Here is a 24,007-nt window from a genome sequence, read left to right on the forward strand (position 1 = left end):
TTCTACCAGTCCCATTTTTGACTTTATTGGCACCCTATCAACTAACACACAAGCCGACATTTCATATGTTTGATGAAAGGTTATCGACCTGAAACATACTGCTTCTCTTTTTGCAGATGCTTGTCAGACTGCTGAATATTTCCAACATATTTTTGTTTCAGATTTTCAGTATCTGCACTATTTTGCCCCTGAAGACATCCTTTTTCCTTCCTACCTACCCAGGGCCCTGATCCTTGCTGTCTCTGCAATTTCATTCATCACTATGATCCTGCATATGCCATTTGCTCTGTCAGCTTTGGCTTCCCTTGCAGATCCAACTCATCTCCTCATCACGCCTTCTGTGCTAGGTCTTCATCCATCTCTGCCTCGCAATGAGCTATGCTCCCAGAGCCCTTTCCTTTAAAACCTGTTCCTTGAATCATTCATCACCACGTATCGTTCTCCCACAATGCTTATTTTCCTTGTGTGTAACTTGTTGGATACTTTATTGCAAGTCCAAAATGTTGTTATGAACTTATTCGAAGTTTGTTTCTCAGCCCATGTTAATTTAAAGTAGCAAAAATGTTTTTGTTTCCATGTGAACACAGAAAAATGCAGTAACACCACCATCACTGACATCATTATAACAAAATGTTTGTGGTTTATCCTTAAGAAGACAAAATATTGGCCTGGATTTTGCAGTCAGTAGTGACAGAGCACTAGCTTTAAATAGTACTCGTTGTTCATTATACTGATAGTTAGCCACAGTGTTTTTGTGGACTCTTACAGCATAGACTTTTGTCATTATGTCTCTCATCCAACCCTCAACCATGGATTTGACATGTGTAAGCAGGGCAATAAACAGGGAGACTCTTCAATCTATGAGACTGAAGAATCATCATCGAGCCATGCACAGACTAAAGCAGGAAATATCAATTACAATTAAAACCGTGGGTGGCATGGTGGCTAGCACTGCTGTCTCACAGCACCAGGGACCTCGGTTCAATTCTAGTTTGGTCACTGTCTGTGTGGAGTCTGCACATTCTCCCCGTGTCTGTGTGGGTTTCCTTCAGGTGCTCCAGTTTCCTCCCACAGTCCGAAAGATCTGCTGGTTAGGTTATTGCCTATGCTAAATTCTCCCTCTGTGTTCCTGAACAGGCGCTGGAGTGTGGCGACTAGGGGATTTTCACAGTAACTTCATTGCAATGTAAGCCTACTCATGTCATTAATAAATAATGTTCAAAGGCAATATAAAAATTGGGAAAAACAATGGGATAAAAGGGACAGGCTGAAAATGTTAAAATACATTTTTATCTCCAATATTAATAAAATTCCAAATGAATTCAGGTTTGAAGAGGTTATTTATAAATAATTATGATGGATCATCAATGTTTCTGTCATCTTTCAGTTCTGGCCTCTTGCAGACCCAATTTTCATTGTTCCACCAATGGCAGTTGTGTTTTTAATTTCCTATTGTACTGACCCCACAATTATTTCCTAAACCTCCTTGTCTGTCTACCTCCCTCTTCTTCTTTAACAAGTTCCCTAAAAACTTACCCCTTCTACCAAGTTTTTGGTGAACTGCCCCGATATTTCTTTCTGTGGTTCCAATAAATTCAGTTTGATGGCTCTCTGTGAAGCACCTTGTGACATGTTACCACATTGGAGATGCTATATGAATGCAAACTCTTGTTGTTGGCATTGAATAACAAGAGTTAGTGATTGAAACAAAGAACATGTTGATATTTAAGGTGAGATAGGTGGCTGAAAGTAAGGCACATAAAAAGACATGGAAACAAAACAGGCGCATGTTCTTTGGAGCCTTGAGTAAAGGATAGAGAGGGACCAACATAGGCAAATTGGGTTGAACGGCTGTTTCACTGTTGTAATTTTTATGTAATTTAGTGAAGGAAAAGAAGCAGGAAACAAAATAATTTTAAAAGTGAATGTTGCAGCAGCTGATTAAAAAGCAGTGATTATTCAAAAACACGTTTGTTAAGCTATTAAAAGTGCAATGGCCCTGAAAATTCAGGCAGTTCTGTTATTCACCCACCATAACTCTGGTGGAAGCAACTGGAAAATGTTGAGCACCAGAGTTACCTCGGACATCTACTATTTTCAGGTGTTGCTAAAGCTCAATATCTAAGGGCAGGAGTTCCTTATGCCAGGTATTCCTACTCATGTGGCTCAGGATCTCATTTATCTTTAATAAAGGCAAAATACTGCGGCTGTTGGAATCTGAAACAAAAACAGGAAATGTTGGAAAATCTCAGCAGATCTGACAGCATCTGGGGAAGAGAATAGAGCCAATGTTCCGAGTCTAGCCCTGCATCAGCTCTCAAGGAGGGCATCTTCTCTCCCGCAGAATTTCCCATTTACGTGGCTGAAGCGGTTGGATGCCAACTGCTGCCATGCAGTATGCTTGCCATCATACTAACCCCACAAACTCTGGGTGGACCAGGAATGCATGGCTGAAAATGTTGAGGGCACAGGCTACTTATTGCATGAAAAAAACTGCTTCTCCCCACAAAAAGACAACTCGTTCTAAGTCATTGTAACTATAAATGTGTAACTTCACACAGAAACACACTGTGGTTTTGCTTTTCCTTTGTCTTGGCCTGTTAAAGGCAAAATCAAAGATAAATCTCAGCCAACGATTTAAGGAATGAAAAGTTACTCAGTGGATGGTCACGGTTTCGGGCTGGAATCTCCAAACGCTACCGCCACCTTTTGTTTTGGTTTAGCTCCCGAGTTTCCTGTCGGCAGATGAATATTTCGGAAGTTGGTGAAAGGTAGCCACTTCCTCCGGTGTAGTGTTGAGGTAGGAGTTATAAAGGAGGTGGAGGGTTGGAAGTGGTTGGCTGAGTAAGTGCAGTCGCGGCTCAGCGCACTGTTGGGCGGCTTGGCGCCGACTCGCTACCGCTCCTCTCATCAGAGGCTGTTTGGCAGCTGCTGCTCTAATATATTCCGTATGATGATGGCGGAAGCCTGGTTTCAGGAGGAAGAGGAGGAGGTGCGAGGGGCGATCGACAGGGACCCCGGCTCCAGACACAACTCTCCGGCTGCCGGGCGGCACAGAGTCTCCTCAGCAGGTAAAAGGTGGTGACTTCCCCGCCGTGTCCCTCACCCACCGGGGGAGACAATATTGTACCACGAGTACCAGTCAGTGATTGAGTTGTTTTATTTTTGTTAAAACTCCTGTCGCTTTTCTTCTGGATTGATAATTCCATTCAAATTCTCGGCAATTTTAGGATTAGATTAATGATAGTGTTGATTTTTTAATTAAACGGGATCGCGTATTTTTTTGTTAATATGACGATACATCAAATCGCCAATAGATGTTATTTTTTTCAGGAGATCTTAGCCTGACTAACTTGTTTCTGGGTGCAGTTCACCATGCTGGCAGTTGCGGCCCATTGACAAGCGGCTCTGAGTGGGAAAGTGTTAGGGAGGGATTACAAGGCAGTAAAACGAATTGAGTCATTGGGAAAACAGCACCAAGATCAAAGGTGACTCTCCAACAGTTTGCATGTCGCCTTTGAAACCGGGGTTCCGACTCCCAGTGCACAAGTTGTGTGTGCTGCGTGATTTATAGTCAGTATTTAACGTGTCAGCACGTTGGCTGAGTGGATTGGGTGTTTTTTAAAAACAGAATTTAGGTCCTTTAGTGGCCACAATATATTTTTGTTGTTGATCTATGTGATGATAAATTAACAATGATAAGAGATTCCTTGTAGTGGAGTTGCACAATTAATTCCAGGACAACAGTAGAGTCAGTGAATGCAACTTCCTACCTCCCCATCCCAGCTACTCCAATTTCTCTCGATTTTGTTTTCGTGGTGATGATGTGTACTCCAATCATTTGTCTAAGGTACTACTGTGTTAATCTAGACGGTGAATGATAGCAGACAGGGTGATAAAATATTGTTGAGCACAATCTTGTCCATACATGTACAGTTTTCATCTGGAATTATTGGATGGCTGTCAACATAATTTGTTTGGGAAATTATTGACATTCCAATTCACCTTTATAACTGAACTCAACAAAGTTTCAGAAACATGTATTTACCTCATTACAAAATAATAATTACTAAGCTGAGTATCAAACAGAAAAAGATAAAGGATAGGACCAAGAAAGCTCTCATCTCCCAGCAAATTTTTGGTGGCACTTCACTGTGCAGTAATTGCCTTCATCCTGACAAAACCTTCCGAAGATTGGAAGCTCAGTTCTGTTCCACGTGAGGAAGTGAATTTATTCGTTAGCTAATCAAGAAAACTTGGCCAGCCTGCATATTACTTAATGCACATTGAGTTTAAGTGGTTTATACCTGGACTGAAGGTTGGGCTCATGCCTTTCAGCAGACTTTGTTTTTACTTCATATTTCCATTGATGCTGCCAGACTTGCTGAGGTTTTCCAGCACTTTGTTTTCATTTCAGATCTCCATATCCACAATTAATCATTTTTTGTCTATAATTTGCTCCATCCCATGTCTCTTGAAGGTGTTCTTTGGTCAGCTGCCTGCCTCTGGAGCATCTTCTAACTGGCCACTCTTTAAATGTAAACTAGGACAGTTCATGTTAGCAGCTGTTTGGTCAGCGAAGGCAAGAATCTATCATCTCCTTATCCTGCCTCCGTAAAGGCATGTTTCCTATGTGGATTCTTTCAGCGATTAGGTATAGCAATCTTGGCTGATTTTCTGTCCTTCTCTAATCTAGTAACATTGTCCAATTGTAACACTCACTAGTCACACGAAGTTATACATTTTAGCACAGACAGGAAATCAAATCTGGTATCATTTGGCCTGTATCACTCAGTACTTTTTACAAAAACTCTTAGACCATCAGAAGAGCTCCCCAAAATGTTCTTTTTGTTGTGGTATTAATAGTATAAGAAATAGCAGCAGAAGTGGACCATTTGGCCCTCAAGCTTGTTATAGCATTCAATTAGTTCATAGCTGGTATAACTTCTTCATTCCTGTGCTCCAGTTTCTTTAGTTTGTTATTGAATTTATGCTTGTGTCTTCATGTAGAGAGAAGAATAGAATCAATATTTTCAGAATTTTATGAATCTTTCTGTGTACCAGCTCCTAGTTTAATCATCCAACTGAAATTCATATGATTATACCAGATGATGCTACAACTAATTTTCCTCCATAATCTTTCCCTAATTGTATCTCCCTAACCAGACCTATCGAAATGGACAAACAAGTTGAAATGTGTTACTTTTTTATGGATTCTACTTAGTGTGCTGTATTAACAGAATAAAGAGTAAAAAACAGTATTTAATTAAAATACATTTTATATTATCTTAATGTAACTACACATGGATTTGTTAATATTTAGATTGTTTTATGCCTTTCAGTTTTACTAGGTTTTTTCAACTCAGAGTATTAACTCACTTTGGGATACAGTTCCACAAGCACCATCGCTAGGCAAATATCAGTAGGCTGATTAGCTTTGATGATTCTCATGATTAATCTTACTTCTAACCTCACCCAGGTAAATAGAATCACTTTCCTTCTGGATTCAGTACGTAGCATGACCAAAGAAAAGACCAGTTATAAATGTAGAATTGGCAGAAAACGTAACTAGAACAAAAAGAACAATACAGCACAGGAACAGGCCCTTCAGCCCTCCAAGCCTGCACCAATCCTGTGTTCCTAACTAGACCATCCGTCTGTATCCCTCTATTCCCTGTCTGTTCATGTGGCTATCTAAATAAGTACAAAGAACAACACAGCACAGGAAACAGGCCCTTTGGCCCTACAGGCCCGTGCTGCCCATTTTAACACTCAGCGAATGCCTCATTCCAATCCTCCTTCTACCTATGACTTTTGTCTACGCTTCTTGGACTCCACAATAAAGGGGTGCAAATTTAGAGAATTATATGTGCGCCAGATTAAGGGAGGTCTAATTTAAGGACAATTTATTAACGCCAATCAGCCTAAAAGCATGTTTTTGGGGTGTGGGAGGCAACCGGAGAAAACCCACATAAACATGGGGAGAATGTGCAAACTCCCACAGACACCAACCCAAGTCGGAGATCCGATCCGGGTCCCTGTATCTGCACTGCAAACAGTGATAGTCACTGAGCTGTCGTGTTGCCCGTCAGTTGGTCCAGTTTAAGCGTACGCTAACAATGTGAAGCACTAGGCAACTCTCGAAGCAACATCCAAGAGCAGCCCTCGCGCGACCCACCATGTGTGTGCCCCTTGTTGGCCAACAAGGCGGACCGAATTACCTGTGGATGCAAAGAAAAGAGACAGAGTCTTAAATGATCCCAGCGTGTCTGCCTCAACCACCTTGCTTGGTAGTGCATTCCAGGCCCCCACCACCCTCTGTGTAAAATACATCCCCTGCATATCTGTATTGAATCTTGCCCCCCCCTTACCTTGAATTTGTGACCCCTTGTGTTTGTCATTTCCAACCTGGGAAAAAACTTCCAACTGTTCATAATTTTACAAACTCCGTCTTTCCAGCCAGAACAACTGTTGTTTACTCAATCTCACCTCATAGCTAAAATCCTCCATACCAGACAACATCCTGGTAAACCTTTTCTGCACTCTCTCCAAAGCCTCCACGTCCTTCTGGTAGTGTGGCGACCAGAACTGGTATTCCAAATGTGGCCTAACCAATGTTCCATATAACTGCAACATCATATGTCAACTTTTATATCTACGCCCTGTCCAATAAAGGCAAGCGTGTCGTATGCCTTCTTCACCACTTTTTTCACCTGTGTTGCCACCTTTAAGGATCTGTGGACATGCACACCCGGATCCCTCTATATGTCTATACTCCTGATGGTTCTGCCATTTATTGTATAGCTCTCCCCTGAATTAGATCTACCAAAATTCATTTATCTGGATTGAAATTCCATCTGCCATTTCTCTGCCCAGTTTTCCAGCCCATCTATATCCTGCCATATTCTCTGACAATGTTCATCACTATCCGCAACTCCAGCAATCTTTGTGCCATCCGCAAACATACTAATCAGACCAGCTACATAATTACATTCCAAATCATTTATATATATATCACAAATAGCAGAGGTCCCAGTACAGAGCCTTGCAGAACACCACTGGTCACATACCTCTAATCAGAAAAAGACCCGTCAACTGTTACGCTCTGTCTTCTGTGGCCAAGCCAGTTCTGAATCCATCTAGCTAGTTCACCCTTGATCCCGTGTGATTTAACCTTTTACACCAGCCTGCCATGAGGGACGTTATCAAATGCTTTATTAAAATCCATATAGATGACATCCATAGCCCTTGCCGCGTCAATCATTTTTTGTCAACCAAATTTGTGAGGCATGACCTCCCTCGTACAAAACCATGTTGTCTTTTGCTAATGAGACTGTTCTGTTCTAAATGCATATAGATCCAATCTCTAAGAATTGTCCTCCACAATTTCCCTACTATGGACGTCAAGCTCACTGGCCTATAATTACCCAGGTTATCCTTGCTACCCTTCTTAGATAACGGGACCACATTTGCTATCCTCCAATCCTCTGGGACCTCATCTGTGTCCAATGAAGAAACAAAGATTTCTGTTAGAGTCCCAGCAATTTCATCTCTTGTCTCCCTCAGTAATCTAGGGCAGATGCCATCTTGATGCTTCCTAAAACACCTAACACTTCCTTGTAATTGTGATTTGTTCTAACGGGGCTACACACCCCTCTGATTGGTAGTGTCTTAATGTGTCCCTCTCCTTTGTGCATACTGATGCAAAGTATTCATTTAGGATCTCGCCTACTTCCTTAGGTTCTAAGCATAATTTCCCTCATTTGTTCTTGAGAGAATTAAGCAGAGAATCTTTCTGGTCTAAAATAAAAAGTAGAAAATGCTGGAAGTACTTAGCAGGCCTGACAGCATCTGTGGAGGGAGAAACAGTGTTAATGTTTCAGGCCAGTTATCTTTCATCAGAATAATTCAGCATTTTCTGGTTTTTTTTATAGCATCAGCAGGATCATTGTGGTCTCTGATTCATCGCTCATTTACCAATTGAGTTATAAGGAAACTGGCACCAGAGAGATTACTTTGCATAAATTACCAATCCTTGATGTTCATAATGTTTATTTTGGATTGAGGATAAATGATGTCTGAAGTATAATAAGTCATGAGTAAAACTCGAGCAGGTTATATCGTCATGCTTATTCCATATAATTAATTTCTAAGATAGATCTCGGTTTCTTATTCCCTCCCTTGAAAGTTTGTCATTGCTGTCTGTGTTTGCCATAACTCCCACAGTGATAAGGGTGACTCGTTTTGTCACATGGCAACAGAATGAAATGTTTTACATTAATAAGGAGGGTGTAACAAGAAGTGAGGATTTTACTTTGAAATGAAATGTGCCTGTTTTTATATTTACTACTCTATATATTATAGCGTGTAATATATATCCTGGTTATACACTCTCCAGGTGAAACATGGGTCATATCCACCACATAATTCAACATGCTTAAGTCGACTCGATTGCCCTTTAATGTGTATCATACTGCCTTTGCTTCACTTAGCAGCTAACAGCTCAACAGTTTATATCAGTCCATGGTACACAACAGTATTCTTCAATTTTCCCCTCTTGAACCAGCCATTTATTGCAACTTGCTTCTCTTGGTTCTTCTCACCCTCTCCCAGCTCCCTTTCACTGGAGCTCAATCACTCTCTCTCACAGCTATCTGTCCCCCTCACACTGCTTGCACATCCCCCTCCTCTCCAAACTCCATTTTGGAACTGGTTTCTGCTTGTCAACTTCCATTATTCCCCAGTCTGTGACTTCACAAACTTCAATATTCCAAACATTCTCTGCGTGGCTGCAGAAAGTGCAAGCCTGTCAGCACCTGACCCAGTAAGGTTTCTGGTTAATGGTAACCCCTAATTTGTTGCTAGTTATGGATACAATGGTAATACCATTGAATGTGAAGAGGAGATGGTTAGATTCATCTTCATTGAAGATGGTCATTGTCTGCCATTTGTGGGCTACGAATGTTACTTGCCACTTATCAGCCCAATCCTGAATGTTGTTCAGGTCTTCATGCATATGAACATTAGATGTTTTCAGGATCTGAGGAGTCACAAATGTGCAGAACACTGTGCAATCATCAATGAACATCTCCACTCTGACCTTTTGGAGGGAAAGTCATTGATGAAGCAGCTGGACAATATGCTGAAGAACTTCTGCAGTGATGTTTTGGAGCTGAGATGATTGTCCATCATTACCATCATTTTGCTCATGATTGAGTGTGACTGATGGGGCAGTAATTGGATGGGTTGAATTTGGCCTGCTTTTGTCAATGTGATATACCTGGGTAATTTTCCACATTGCCAGGTAGATGCCAGTGTTGTAGCTGCACTGGACTACTTGGCAGAGGGCACAGGGGTGCTAGTCCTGGAGCACAAGCCTTTGGTACTATTGCTGAAATGTTGTAAAGGCCCATTGCCTTGGCAGTACCCAATGCTTCAGCCATTTCTTCATATCCAGTGGGGTGAATGGAATTGGCTAGAAACTGACGTCTGTGATGCTGGGGAATCTCTGGAGGAGGCAAGGCTGGATCATCCACTCAGCAATTCTAGTTAATAGTTGCAATTTCTTCAGCTTTATTTTTTGCATTGATGTGCTGGGCTTCTCCTACCATTTGAGGATCGAGAGTTGTTTAATTGCAGAGTTGTTAGTCTCAGAGTTGTTTAATTGTCCACCATCATTCAGGGTTGGATATGACAAGACTGTAGTGCTTGGATCTGATTCATTGGTTGTAGGATCACTTTGCTCTGTCTGTTACTTGCTGGTTTTGCTATTTGGCGCATAAGTTGTCTGTATTGTAACTTCATCAGGTTAACACCTCATTTTTCAGTATGGTTGGTGCTGCTCTTGGCATGCTGTCCTTCACTTTTTGTTGAGCTGCATCTGAAATAGACTTCATCTTTAATCCCTCCTCTTCATCTTTCACTTGCAACTCTGTTAAAATTGTCTAATAGACCATTTTCTTCAACAGCAACAAATTGCATTTCTAGAAAATAGTAAATGTCATGCAGCATTGCACAGTGGAGCAGTGGAGAAAAATAGTTAGCCAAAGTGATCAAAAACTGGTGAAAGAGACAGATTTTGAAGGCAGCAGCAATGCAGAGGGGGTTTAAGGAGAAAGTCCCAAGAATAAGGCAAAGATGGCTAAATGTACTCTTGCTGTGGTTGGGATTAAGAGGAGAAATGCCCAATAGGACTAGAGTCAGAAGACTAAAGGACAAGAGCCGAAGACATTAAGCTGGAAGATGTTGCCAAGGAAGAACCAATGCATGAATGGATTTGTGAACAAGATCGAGGATTTTGAATTCAACATTGTGAAAGGGCCAACAAAGAGCAGCTCAATGACTGTGCAGCAAATGGGTGCTACCAGGACTTGATTACAGAAAGGCAAGCAGGTGATCTGGAAGTCCTGTATCAACAACTGGCGTAACTGTGGTCCATTGGGATATGGTATGCACTCATAATCTGGTCGAGAGCAACGAGGCGATGCTTACAGATTTTATGATGGGTTGCGTACTACTGCACTACTCGAAAATAACTTAGTACTTCCTGCCCACCTTAGTCTAATGGCCAATTAATGATTATGCTACTTGGGAGCGTGGAAGCAAGAAAATTCCTTGAGGGCTTTCAGCCTTGTACATTCTCTTCATTGTTTGTGTCACACACAAGCTACTCCTGGTCTCCACTCCTGGTTGTTCAGTTCTTACTGTTTTGACTTCTGGACTCTTCCATGGATCAAACACTGCTTTCAAAAGCTTCTCAAAATCCTTATCTTCTACTGTCTCTTTTTAGTTTCAACATATAGGGAGGTAGAATTGGCCAGCAAACTGGGGTCAAGAGCCAGAGTGGATTTGGAGCAGGGTCAGCTGTGGGTCAGGAGCCATGGTTACGAAGGTGAGCAGGATCAGGAGATGGGAGCTTGGTTTTAAGTGGGACCCAAGTTTGGATAGGGAAAGATGGTTGGGAGCCAGGAGCAGGCCGGATGTGGGGTTGGGAGCTGGAGCCATGGCTGGGGGGAATTGGGGTGCATTGGGAGCCATTCTCATGAGCAGGAGCTGGATGGTGGAGTGAAGTTGGGAGCAGGGGTCAGTAGCTGGGTGCTGGGGATCAGTAGTTGGAGCGGGTTGGAAATGGGTCAGGAGATTTGGTCAGGAGCTGGGAGTGGCATTGGGCTGGGTTGAGAGACAGGAGAAGACCAACGGACTGCTGAGTTTTTCCATCATTTTCTGTTTTTATTTCAGATTTCTGGCATCTGTGGTGTTTTACTTTTATTGCTGTCATGTTCAATAGTTTACCTGTACTTATCTATTATTTATATAATGCTGTTGAGCTCATTACCCTTAACGGCTCTGTGAGATTGATCAATGATTAGCTGACTCATATAAACTGGAAAATTCCAGGTTTGATCTCTGGCCTGTGAGTTCATTGATCCAGACTGGGATAGTCTTGTCTCAGTGCACATGGGCTAGGGGTGTCGTGGCTAAATCAATCAGGATTACCACATGTCAACCATCTACTGATTTCTGTTGGCAATGTGAGTCTGTTCGGTACCAGATGAAGACAGGACCTAGCTTTGCTGGATCCCACCTGTGATCGAATAGCTTGCTGGTGCATCAATAATGCCATGTGGGTGAGATGTGAAATAATAGCCTGTGCCTGCACTGCATCAAGGATTTGATGTTTTAAATTGGCTGTAAGAAATCCAGCAACATAAAAAGAGGGAAACTGGTGATCCTGAATGTCAGCAGGATCCCTCCCTAACTGATAGCATTTTATTAACTAGGCATAATAATGGGAGGTGTATACATTGTGACCTTTTGTACTTGGTGACTTACTTCCAAGTATGTCTTAAGAAATAAAGTTTTTTTTAAAGCAGTATTGATAATTACTTTGATACATTTTCATTATGTATCATGGAGCAGATAGAATACTGTTTTGGCAGTGGAGCATTAGAAAAAACAGAATCATAGAAACCCTACAGTACAGGAAGAGGCCATTTGGCCCATCGTGTCTGCACTGACCACAGTCCCACCCAGGCCCTACACCCATATCCCTACATATTTTACCCACTAATCCCTCTAACTTAAGCATTGCAGGACACTAAGGGGCAATTTAAGCATGGCCAATCAACCTAACTTGCGCATCTTTGGACTGTGGGAGGAAACTGGAGCACCCAGAGGAAACCCATGCAGACACGAGGAGAATGTGCAAACTCCGCACAGACAGCAATCCAAGCCAGGAATCGAACCCAGGTCCCAACACCTGTGAAGCAGCAGTGCTAACCACTGTGCTATCCTGCTGCCCCAAGTTTGGAACGACCACGCTTTGAGCGCATTTCACCCAGTTCCCTACTTCCCCATATGGCTAATAGCCCGAATGGTAAGTGGAATGCTATTATGGTTCTGCTATGGTTGCTTCCGTTGTGAGGGTTGTGTTGCATGAACATTTTTCTGTATGTTCTTGACTTACAGAGGGTAAGAAAACAAAGAAGGTTCCTGCACCTGATTGTCTGTCTGTCATTCATTCATTCATTCATTCATTCCTGTTGGAAATGCATGCACATGAATGCTAGGTGAGGTCAGAATTGGGTTTTATTATAATGTCCTTGTGATTGTATACCCTGACGGCACTCAATGGCGTGTCAAATGTGTGTGTACAGTGGTTAGCACTGCTGCCTCACAGTGCCAGGAACCCAATTTCAATTCCAGCTTCATGTCACTCTCTGTGCCGAGTTTGCAAGTTCTCCCTGTGTCTGTGTGGATTTCCTCTGGGTGCTGTGGTTTCCTCCCCCAATCCAAAGATGTGCAGCTTAGGTTGATTGGCCAGGGTAAATTGACCCTTCGTTCAGGGGGATTAGCAGGGTAAATATGTGAGGTTATGGGAATAGAATCTGGGTGGGTTTGTGGTTGGTGCAGGGTCAATGGGCCAAATGGCCCCCTCCTATACTGTAGAGATTCTAGGATTCTGAGAAGTGAGAATTCACTGGTAATCAAAATGCAGCCCAACAGGCTCAGCATCCTCGGGTTCAAAATTCAAATTAAATTTATTTATTGCGATGTGAATGTAAGCCCACTTACCACGCTAATGAAGTTACTGTGAAAATTAATACTCTAGTCGTTACACTTCTTCAGGGCCTGTTCAGGTGCACCGAAAGAGAATTTAGCATTGTCAATGCACCTAACCAGCACATCTTACAGATTGTGGGAGGAAACTGGAGTACCTGGAGGAACCCATGCAGTTATGGAGAGAACATGCAGACTCCAGCAGTCAGTGACCCAAGCCAGGAATTGAACCCGGATCCCTGGTGCTGTAAGGAAACAGTGCTAACTACTGTGCTGCCCCATTACTATCATTCTGACTTGGGGAACTCCCAGGAGAGGGTTCCAGATGACCATAGGTTGCTTCCCCTTTTTGAGGCAGAGAGCTGACTGGTGGTGATTTAACCTGAGGATCACCACACCTCAGGGAGGGGCAATGATGAGAAGGTGGGGCCTTCATGAATAACCTTAACCGGTACTGGAATTAAATCCACTAAAATACATGAGGCAGCTTCTGGGTAAAAGGTTGTGTATTTGGTAAAAACGTTCACACAAAGGAAAAGATCCATTAAGAATTTAATTTGTTTTTATTTTTTCTTTTATGGATTTGAAGGCTGGCACTTGAAGTGCTAATTGCACTTGAGAACGTGGTGAGTTGCTACCTAGAAGCACTGCAGCCAATTTGGTGTAGGTGCTGTTAGGAATGGAGTTCCAGGATATTGATCCAGCAACAGTAAAGAATTGATGAAGCCAGGATGCTGTGGCTTGCAGGACCACTTGCAGGTGGTGCATACATCTGCTGCCCATGTCCTTCTAGGTGGTAGAAATCACAAATTTGAAAGGTATTGTTGAAGGAACCCTGGGTGAGTTGCTACACTGCTGATGATGTACACTGTTGCCACTGTGTGCTTGTCTTGGTTGGGGTGCCAAGTCCAGCAAGATACGTTTTACTGAATGGTGTTGAGCTTCTTGAGTGTTGTTGGAACTACATTCATCCAGGCAAAGGTAGAGTATTCCCTCACATTCCTGACCTGTGTCTCATAGGTAATGGACAGTCTTGAGGATTCAGGAGCTGAGTTACTAGCTGCAGAATTCCCTGCCTCTGACCTTCTTTTGTAGCCGTGGTATTTGTGTAGTTGGTCCAGTTCAGTTTCTGATCAATGGGAATCCTCAGAGTGTTAGTGCAGAATTCGGTGATGGTAATGCCAGTGAATGTCAAGGTGATGGTTAGATTGAACATAGGCTGCTTTAGTATCTGAGGAGCCATGAATGGTGCTGTTGTGCAAACACTAACAAATATCCCCACCTCTGATCATATGATGGAAGAAGGTCATTAATGTAGCAGTTGAAGATGTTTGGGCCTAGGACGTTGCCCTGAGGAATTCATGCACCTATGTTCTGATCTGAGATGATTAACCTTCAAGAATCCCAATCGTCTTTTGCTATGTTTGACTCCAATCATTGGGAAGTTTTCCCCTGATTCCAATTTATTTCAGATTTTCTGGGCTCCTTGATGTCAAGAACAGTCATGCTCACCTCGCCTCTGGAGTTCAGCTCTTCTGTCCATGTTTGGACCAAGGCTGTAATGAGATCAGGAGGTGCGTGGTCCTGGCAGAACCCAAACTGAGCATCAATGAACAGGTTGTTGCTGTGTTGATGGTGCTGTTGACATCCCTTTCCATTGCTTTACTGATGGTTGAGACTAGACTGATAGGCTGGGAATTTGCCAGGTTGGATTTGTCCTGTAGATGCCAATGCTCTTCTGAAGCTGTTCTGGAACACAAGTTTTCACTATTGCTGGAATATTGTCAGTGCCCTTTTGCAGTATTTGGTATCTTCATCCATTTCTTGATATTGAATCAGCTGAAGACTGACATCTGTGATGCTGGGAACCTCAGGAGGTAGTTGAGATGGATCACCCACTCAGCACTTCTGGTTCAAGGTGGTTGTAAATACTACTTGTTTTTCACATTGATGTCTGGGCTCTCCCATCTTTTGAGGATGGGGATATTTGTGGAGCTTCCTACTCTGGTTAGTTTAATTGTCCACCACCATTCACAACTGGATGGGGGAGGACTACAGAATTTAGATCTGATCCATTGGTTGCGGGATTGCTTAGCTCTATCACCTGTTTGACTTGCAAATAGTCCTGTGTTGCAGCTTCACCAAGTTGACACCTCATTTTTATTGGTGTCAATATTGCCCCTGGCATGTCCTCCTGTATTCTTCATTGGACCAAGGTTTATCCACGATTTGGTGGTAATGGTGGAGTGGGTGATATGCTGGGCTATGAGGTTACAGATTGTGATTGCCTACAGTGCCTCATAGAAGCCCAGTTTTGACCAACAAGATATATTCCAAATATATTCCTTTTAACACAACACAACGGAGGTTATCCTCAATAAGAAGATGGAACATCATCTTCACTCCTACTGATACTGTCTGATTCATCTGCAACAAGTAAATTAGTAAGGATGAGGTCAAGTAGATTTATTCCTTTTGTTGCTTCCTTTACCACCTGCCATAGACCCAGCCAGCAGCTATGTCATTAAGATCATGGTCAGCTTGGTCAGTCAAGGCGTAAACAAATCTCTCTTAGTGATGGACATTGAAGCTCCATATTCAGAATACATTCTGTGCCCTTGCCACACTTAGTGTCTCCAAGTGGTGTTCAACATGTAGTGATCAATTTACTGAATTTTTTTTGTTTAAAAAATCATTTATGGGATATGGACATTGATTATTCCTTATTTGATTTGAGAGGATGGTGGTGAGCTGCCGCTTTGAACCATTGCAGTTCCTATAATGTAGGTGCATCTACAGCGGGAAGGACCCCCAGGATTTTGAACCACAATACCAAAAGAAAAGGTGGTATATTTCCAAGTCAGGTTGATGAGTGGCTTGGAGGAGAACTTCAGCTGGTGGTATTCCCATGTGTTCGCAGCCCTTGTCCTTCTAGATGGCAGTGATTGTAGATTTGGAAGGTGCTGTCTCAGGAGCCTTGTTGAGTTCCTGCAGAAAATCTTGTAGAAGATGCGCACGGCTACCCCTGTTTGTGGATGTGGTGCCAATCAAGCGGGCTGTTTTTTTTTTCTGGTGGTGTCAAACTTCTTGTTTTTGGAGCTGCACTCATCCTGGCAAGTGGAGAGTATCCATCACACTCCTGACTTGTGCCTTGTAGATGATGGACTGACTTTGGAGAGTCAGAAGTTGAGTTGCTCACCGCAGGACTCCTAGCCTCCGACCTGCTCTTGGAACCAAAGTATTTATATAGAACATAGAACATTACAGCGCAGAACAGGCCCTTCGGCCCACGATGTTGCGCTGACCAGTTAAAAAACAATGACCCTCTAACCTAAACCAATCCCTTTTCATCCATAAACCTATCCACGGATCTCTTAAACGCCCCCAAACTAGGCGCATTTACAACTGCAGCAGGCAGGGCATTCCAATCCCTCACCACCCTCTGGGTAAAGAACTTACCCCTGACATCCGTCCTATAACTACCCCCCCTTAATTTAAAGCCATGCCCCCTCGTGCTAGCTTTCTCCATCCGAGGAAAAAGGCTATCACTATCCACCCTATCTAAACCTCTAATCATCTTATATGTTTCAATAAGATCCCCTCTTAGCCGCCTTCTTTCTAGCGAAAACAACCCCAAATCCCTCGGTCTCTCCTCATAGGACCTCCCCTCCATACCAGGCAACATCCTGGTAAACCTCCTCTGCACCCTCTCCAAAGCCTCCACATCCTTCCTATAATGTGGGGACCAGAACTGCACACAATACTCCAAGTGCAGCCGCACCAGAGTTGTGTACAGTTGCAACATGACGCTGCGACTCCTAAATTCAATCCCCCTACCAATAAACGCCAAGACACCGTATGCCTTCTTAACAACCTTATCTACTTGATTCCCTACTTTCAGGGATCTATGTACACATACACCTAGATCCCTCTGTTCATCCACACTATTCAGAGTCCTCCCGTTAGCCCTATACTCGACACATCTGTTATTCCTACCAAAGTGAATTACCTCACACTTCTCCGCATTAAACTCCATCCGCCACCTCTCGGCCCAGCTCTGCAACCTATCTAAGTCACCTTGCAAACTACGACACCCTTCCTCACTATCTACCACACCTCCGACTTTGGTGTCATCAGCAAATTTACTAATCCACCCAACTATACCCTCATCCAGATCATTAATAAAAATTACAAACAGCAGTGGCCCCAAAACAGATCCCTGAGGCACACCACTCGTAACTGAACTCCATGACGAATATTTACCATCAACCACCACCTTCTGTCTCCTATCTGCTAGCCAATTCCTGATCCAATTTCCTAGATTACCCTCAATCCCATACATCTGCATTTTCTGCAGAAGCCTACCATGGTGAACCTTATCAAACGCCTTACTAAAATCCATATATACCACGTCAACTGTCTTTCCCCCCTCCACCTCTTTGGTCACTTTCTCAAAAAACTCAATAAGGTTAGTAAGGCACGACCTACCCGCTACAAAACCATGCTGACTGTCTCCAATCAATTCATTACTCTCCAAATAACTATAAATCCTATCCCTAATAATTTTTTCTAAAACCTTGCCCACAACAGAAGTAAGACTCACCGGTCTATAATTCCCGGGGAAGTCTCTGTTCCCCTTCTTAAACAATGGGACAACATTCGCTATCCTCCAATCTTCCGGTACTATACCTGAGACCAACGACGACCTGAAGATCAGAGCCAGAGGCTCTGCAATCACCTCTCTTGCCTCCCAGAGAATCCTAGGGTAAATCCTGTCCGGACCAGGGGACTTATCTATTTTCAAACCCTCAAGAATATCCAGCACATCCCCCTTATCAACTGCAATACTGTCTAGTTTACACCCCTGCAACCCAGTGTTCTCCTCAGCTACATTCATGTCCCCCTGTGTGAACACCGAAGAGAAATATTGGTTCAATGCCTCACCAATCTCTTCCGGTTCCTCACACAACTTCCCTCTACTGTCTGTAACTGGCCCTAATCTTGCCCTAACCAACCTTCTGTTCTTAACATACCTATAGAACGCCTTAGGATTCTCCTTAATCCTATCAGCCAAAGTCTTCTCATGTCTTCTTTTAGCCCTTCTTAATTCACTCTTCAACTCCCTCCTAGCCAATCTAAAGCTTTCTAGTGCACTACCTGAGCCCTCAAGTCTCATCCGGACATAAGCCTCCTTTTTCTTTTTAACCAGCGAATCAACTTTTTTAGTGCACCACGGTTCCCTAGCTCTACCAATTCCTCCTTGCCTGACAGGGACATACCTATCAAGGACTCGCAGTAGCTGTTCCTTGAAAAAACTCCACATTTCGGATGTTCCCAGACCCTGTAGTCTCCTATATGGTTGGCCCAGTTCAGTTTCTGGCCAATGGTGGCCCCCAAGATATTGATGGTAATGCCATTGAATGCCAAGGGTTGATTACAAAGAACATAGAATTACATAGAATCCCTACTGTACAGAAAGAGGCCAGTTGGCCCATCGAGTCTGCACCAACCATAATCCCATCCAGGCCCTACCCCCATATCCCTACATATTTACCCTCTAATCCCTCTAACCTATGCATCTCAGGGCACTAAGAGTAATTTTTGGCATGGCCAATCAAGCTAACCCACACATCTTTGGACTGTGGGAGGAAACAGGGGTACCTGGAGGAAACCCACACAGACACGAAGAGAGTGTGCAAACTCCACACAGATAGTGACCCAAGCCGGGAATCGAACCCAGGTCCCTGGAGCTGTGAAGCAGCAGTGCTAACCACTGTGCTACCATGCTGTGATGGTTAGATTCTCTTTATTTTGTGACAGTGTAAGAGGTGGTAATCATAAGAACATAAGAAATAGGAGCAGGAGTAGGCCATCTAGCCCTTTGAGCCTGCCCTGCCATTCAATAAGATCATGGCTGAACTGAAGTGGATCAGTTCCACTTTCCCGCTTTGTCCCCATAACCCTTAATTCCCTTGTCTGTCAAAAACCTATCTACCCGAGTCTTAAATATATTTAGCCAGGTAGCCTCCACCACTTCAACGGGCAGAGAATTCCAGAGATTCGCCACCCTTTGAGTGAAGAAGTTCCTCCTCAACTTCGTTCTAAACTGCTTCCCCCCGCCCCCCCCCCCCCCACACACACACACACACACACACACACACACACACACAGTCTTGAGGCTGTGCCCTCTAGTCCTGCTGTCCTTTCTGAGCAGGAAGAATCTCTCTACCTCTGCCCTATTCATCCCTTTCATTATCTTATACGTCTCTATAAGATCCCTCCTCATCCTTCTAAACTCCAAGTACAGGCCCAGTCTATTTAGTCTCTCTTCAGTCGGGAGGAAGATCAGCAGAAGTTTTCCTTGCTCATATCCATGGAGTTGATGTTTTGGGCTTACAAGTCAACTCACTCGAGACTGTATACCACTGTGCCGCTGCCACCTGTGATGGGGTGTCCTGCATGTGGGACTTTATATACCCAGGGATGGCGATGATTGTGCCCAGGTCATTGCCAATAAGGTATGATTGATTCTACGAGTATGACTATGTCAGGCTATTGCTTGACTAGTCAAATTTGACACAAACCCCAGGTGTTAGTAAGGAGAACTTTGCAGGGTTGACAGGGCTGGGTTTACTGTTGTCATTTCTGGCGCCTAGGCTGATTAGTCTGACAACACCAGGTTTTAGTCCAACCGATTTATTTGATAATAGACTCACAAGCTTTCGGGGTTAGCCCCTTTGTCAGGTGAATGGAGAGTTCTGGCCTCAGACAGAGCATATAAAGTACAGACAGTTTAGAGATTACTGATTAGAATGCGAATCCTTACACCTAACCTGCTGTTCAAGACCTGAAGTGGCTGACAATGTGAGTGGAAGGAGCACTGATCACAGGTTACAGAGATGTGTATTGTCTCCAGACAGTACAGTAAGTGAGGTTTTGCAAACGCAGGCAAGTCACGGGGGTTACAGATAGTGTGACATGAACCCAAGATCCCTGTTGAGACCGTCCTCATGTGTGCGGAACTTGGCTATCAGTCTCTGTTCAGCGACTCTGCACTGTCGTGTGTCGTGAAGGCCGCCTTGGAGAACGCTTACCCGAAGGTCAGAGGCTGAATGCCCGTGACCACTGAAGTGTTCGCCAACAGGAAGGGAACAGTCTTGCCTGGTGATTGTCGAGTGATGTTCATTCATCCGTTGTCGTAGCGTCTGCGTGGTCTCCCCAATGTACCATGCTTCGGGACATCCTTTCTTGCAACGTATCAGGTAGACAATGTTGGCCGAGTTGCAAGAGTATTTACCATGTACCTGGTGGATGGTATTCTCACATGTGATAATGGTATCCGTGTCGATGATCCGGCATGTCTTGCAGAGGTTGCTGTGGCAGGGTTGTGTGGTATTGCGGTCACTGTTCTCCTGAAGACCGGGTAGTTTGCTGCGAACAATGGTCTGTTTGAGGTTGTGTGGTTTTCTGAAGGCAAGAAGTGGGGGTGTGGGGATAGCCCTGGTGAGATGTTCGTCTTCATCAATGATATGTTGAAGACGCTGGAGAAGATGTCGTAGCTTCTCTGCTCCGGGGAAGTACTGGACGACGAAGGGTACTCTGTCCACTGTGTCCTGTGTTTGCCTTCTGAGGAGATCGGTGCGGTTTTTCGCTGTGGCGCATCGGAACTGTCGATCTATGAGTCGAGCACCATATCCTGTTCTTATGAGGGCATCTTTCAGGGTCTGGAGGTGTCTGTCACGATCCTCTTCATCTGAGCAAATCCTGTGTATACGGAGGGCTTGTCCTCATGAGGACAGTCTCAACAGGGATCTTGGGTTCATGTCGCACTATCTGTAACCCCTGTGACTTGCCTGGGTTTGCAAAACCTCACTCACTGTGCTGTCTGGAGACAATACACATCTCTGTAACCTGTGATCAGTGCTCCTTCCACTCACACATTGTCAGCCACTTCAGGTCTTGAACAGCAGGTTAGGTGTAAGGATTCGCATTCTAATCAGTAATCTCTAAACTGTCTGTGCTTTATATGCTCTGTCTGAGGCCAGAACACTCCATTCACCTGACGAAGGGGCTAACCCCGAAAGCTTGTGAGTCTATTATCAAATAAATCGGTTGGACTAAAACCTGGTGTTGTCAGACTTTTTACTGTGTTTACGCCAGTCCAACGCCGGCATACCCACATCGTGTCTAGGCTGATGCCAGATTGTCCATCTGGTTTTCTTGCTTATGTTCGACTTTGTAGAGGTTGTGAATATAACAGAGTGGCTTGCTATGCCCTTTCAGGGGGAATTTAAGAGTCAGCCACATTGCTGTGGGTCAGGAGTCACGTGTAGACCAGCACAGGTAAGAATGGCAGATTCTCTTTCCTAAAGCATATCAGTGAACTAGATGGCTTCTTATAATGGTTTCAGAGTCACTAAATTCCAGATTTATTCACTGAATTTAAGTTCCACCAGCTGCCATGGCGGGATTTGGTCCTGTGTCCTGATAACCTGGGTCTCTAGAATAGTAGTCCAATGACTATGTCCCCATCTCCCCTTACAGCAGCATTTTCCAGCAGCCTCACATAAACTTGTGTATTTTCCTGGCAGTGGTCTGAATTAGTTTTGGTGTGTGAGCAACTGCAATAATAATGTTACAGAAAATGGGGCTGATTCATGGAGGCTCCTGGCATTGTATCAAACCAGATGGTGTCTAGATGCAGTTTTAGTCCTACAGTTGAAAATTCTTTCAGTAACTGGTCGAAGTAGTGACGTGAAGTGAGCAATTTGCTACTGTGTTTGGCAATTATTGTCTTCTTTTAAAACTTGTGAAACTTCTTGCCCTTTTTTTAAAAAAAGTAAATATTTTAAAGTTCACTTTGGATTGAAAATGTTTTTGCCACAGCAGCAGTGAAGCGTTTTATCCTGTCCTGAGTAGGTGACGAAAGTTTTTGCGTAGAGAGTTATGGGAAGCAGTATATGCAAACTTTTTTTTGTTGAGGAGAGATGTAAACACTGGCCTGGAATTTACCAGAGTGAATGGAGCATGTTTCAGTGAGTGTTATGAGTTGGATTGTTTTTGCTCTTAAGCAAACGTTTAATTTGCTGAAAATTGTTGGAAGCGAGAGTTGATGATGATGTAGAGCAGTGAGGTCAGTGGGGCATCTGGAAGGTAGGGAGAATTAGGGGATCAACAATCTATCTCTGTAATCAATTAAATTTAAAATGGAGAAACAAACAACAGTGATGAAATAGGGTGAATTAAAGTTAATCAGGTTCTGAAATCAGAAATAGAAGGAAAAAAGGAAACTAAGAATTTTTTTAAAATGTTAGATTAAATTATTTAGGGTGGCACAGTGGTTAGCATTGCTGCCTCACAAAGCCAGGGACCTGGGTTCAATTCCAGCCTTGGGTGATAGTCTGTGTGAAGTTTGCACATTCTCCCTGTGTCTGCATGGGTTTCAGCCAGGTGCTCCAGTTTTCCCCGCCCAGACCAAAGATGTGTAGGTTAGGTGGATTAGCCAAGTAAATGCATGAGTGATGGGGATAGGGTGGAGGAGGTGTATATCAAATATCCAGGATTCTGAGGCGGAGAAATGTTTCATTGTGAATGCAGGTATATATCTGATCCTTTATAAGCCACAACTTTTACAGATTTTACTTGTGACTATATTTTAACTGCCATTACTTTAAACAATGAGGGAAAGACCTAGTGAATTAAAATACAAACTAAGGGTCAAGATGAGTTTGCTTGTTAATATTTAATGGTTCTCTTATCAGACCAGGTAGGACCAAGACTTTTCTTACTGTGCAAATAGCATTTCCTCATTTGTCCCATTTCATATTGTTAGGGTCCATTTACATTGTAACAACTCTCGGATTAAAGATAGTTACTTTGAACTTTTTCTTTGGTTGCTGTTCATTTTTGTAACATGTTGTCTGATGTAAGCATTAATCAGATGCAGGCTGTAGCGCAGTCAGAACATGAAAGGGCAGTTTGATAAGAACAGTACAGAGGAATGCTGTTTTCCTGCTAACTTTCATGGATAATTGAAACCAAAGATGACTGAAATGATAAATTCTTCATTTGGTAACTATGGGCAGAATTCTCCCAAACAAGTGTCGAATTCATGTGAAAACTGAATAATTCAAGCTGTTTGTTTTTCAGTGGGAGTTCAAAGAAGAATCTCCCACACTCTGTGCACTGCAGAGGTCAATAGTGTGAATATTATTAAATTTCAAGGGGCGGGGCCTACCTCCATAAGAGAGGCTGAAATCAGCACGCTGAATGGGCCACTGCACATGTGCCGATCCATCAGTGTGGTGATTGGCCTTGCATTGATGGCCTCCCGATTGCTGGCCAGCTCAGTTGTTGGCCCCCTGAACATTCCCGGGCCAGCTGCAATCTCCAGACACCACCCCCCCCCCCCCCCCCAACCCCCCACCAGCTGCCCTGCTTCCCCCACAGATCCTCATGCAAAGTGGCAGTGGGACCCCAAGGAGGCACCTTGGCACTGCGCAGTGTCAAAGTGCCTCCTGGGGATTGGTGCTTTGCCCTTTGGGCAGTGCTGGGGGTACAGGCTGGTATTGCCGGCAGCACCCCTCCACACCACCAAAGCCCCTTGGGCAGTGCTACTGAATCCTCTGGGGGGTGGGTGGGGGGGCCCCAATTCACACACACATCACCCCCCCCACCCTCACCCTTCACTGCAGTGGTGTTGAACATAACAACTAGGAGCAGAGTAGGCCATCTGGTCCCTTGAGCCTGCTCCACTTACCAAACCCTTAATTCCTTTACTGCCCAAAAAATTACCTATACTTGTTATAAACATTTTAATGAGGTAGCCTCAACTGCTTCATTAGGCAAGGAAATCCACAAATTTACAATTCTTTGTATGAAGAAGTTCCTCCTCAACACAGTCCAAAATCTGCTCCCCTGTATTTTGAGGCTATGCCCTCTAGTTCTG

At 43.7% G+C, this 24,007-nt stretch overlaps 1 protein-coding gene across 1 annotated transcript in view; it reads left to right on the plus strand.

Annotated features, from left to right (window-relative positions):
• The first annotated feature begins 2,824 nt into the window (after positions 1-2,824).
• Positions 2,825-24,007, plus strand: part of sh3d19 (SH3 domain containing 19) — a 132,550-nt gene continuing 111,367 nt past the window's right edge. Inside the window, exon 1 of the mRNA XM_080192937.1 lies at positions 2,825-3,071. Within this exon, the coding sequence (XP_080049063.1) occupies positions 2,951-3,071 (121 nt within the window). The 5' untranslated portion in view covers positions 2,825-2,950. The remainder of the gene's footprint in view (positions 3,072-24,007) is intronic.

This window comes from Carcharhinus amblyrhynchos, chromosome 1 (assembly GCF_965287045.1).
Source record: "Carcharhinus amblyrhynchos chromosome 1, sCarAmb.v2.hapA, whole genome shotgun sequence".
In the NCBI taxonomy this organism is placed as follows: domain Eukaryota; kingdom Metazoa; phylum Chordata; class Chondrichthyes; order Carcharhiniformes; family Carcharhinidae; genus Carcharhinus; species Carcharhinus amblyrhynchos.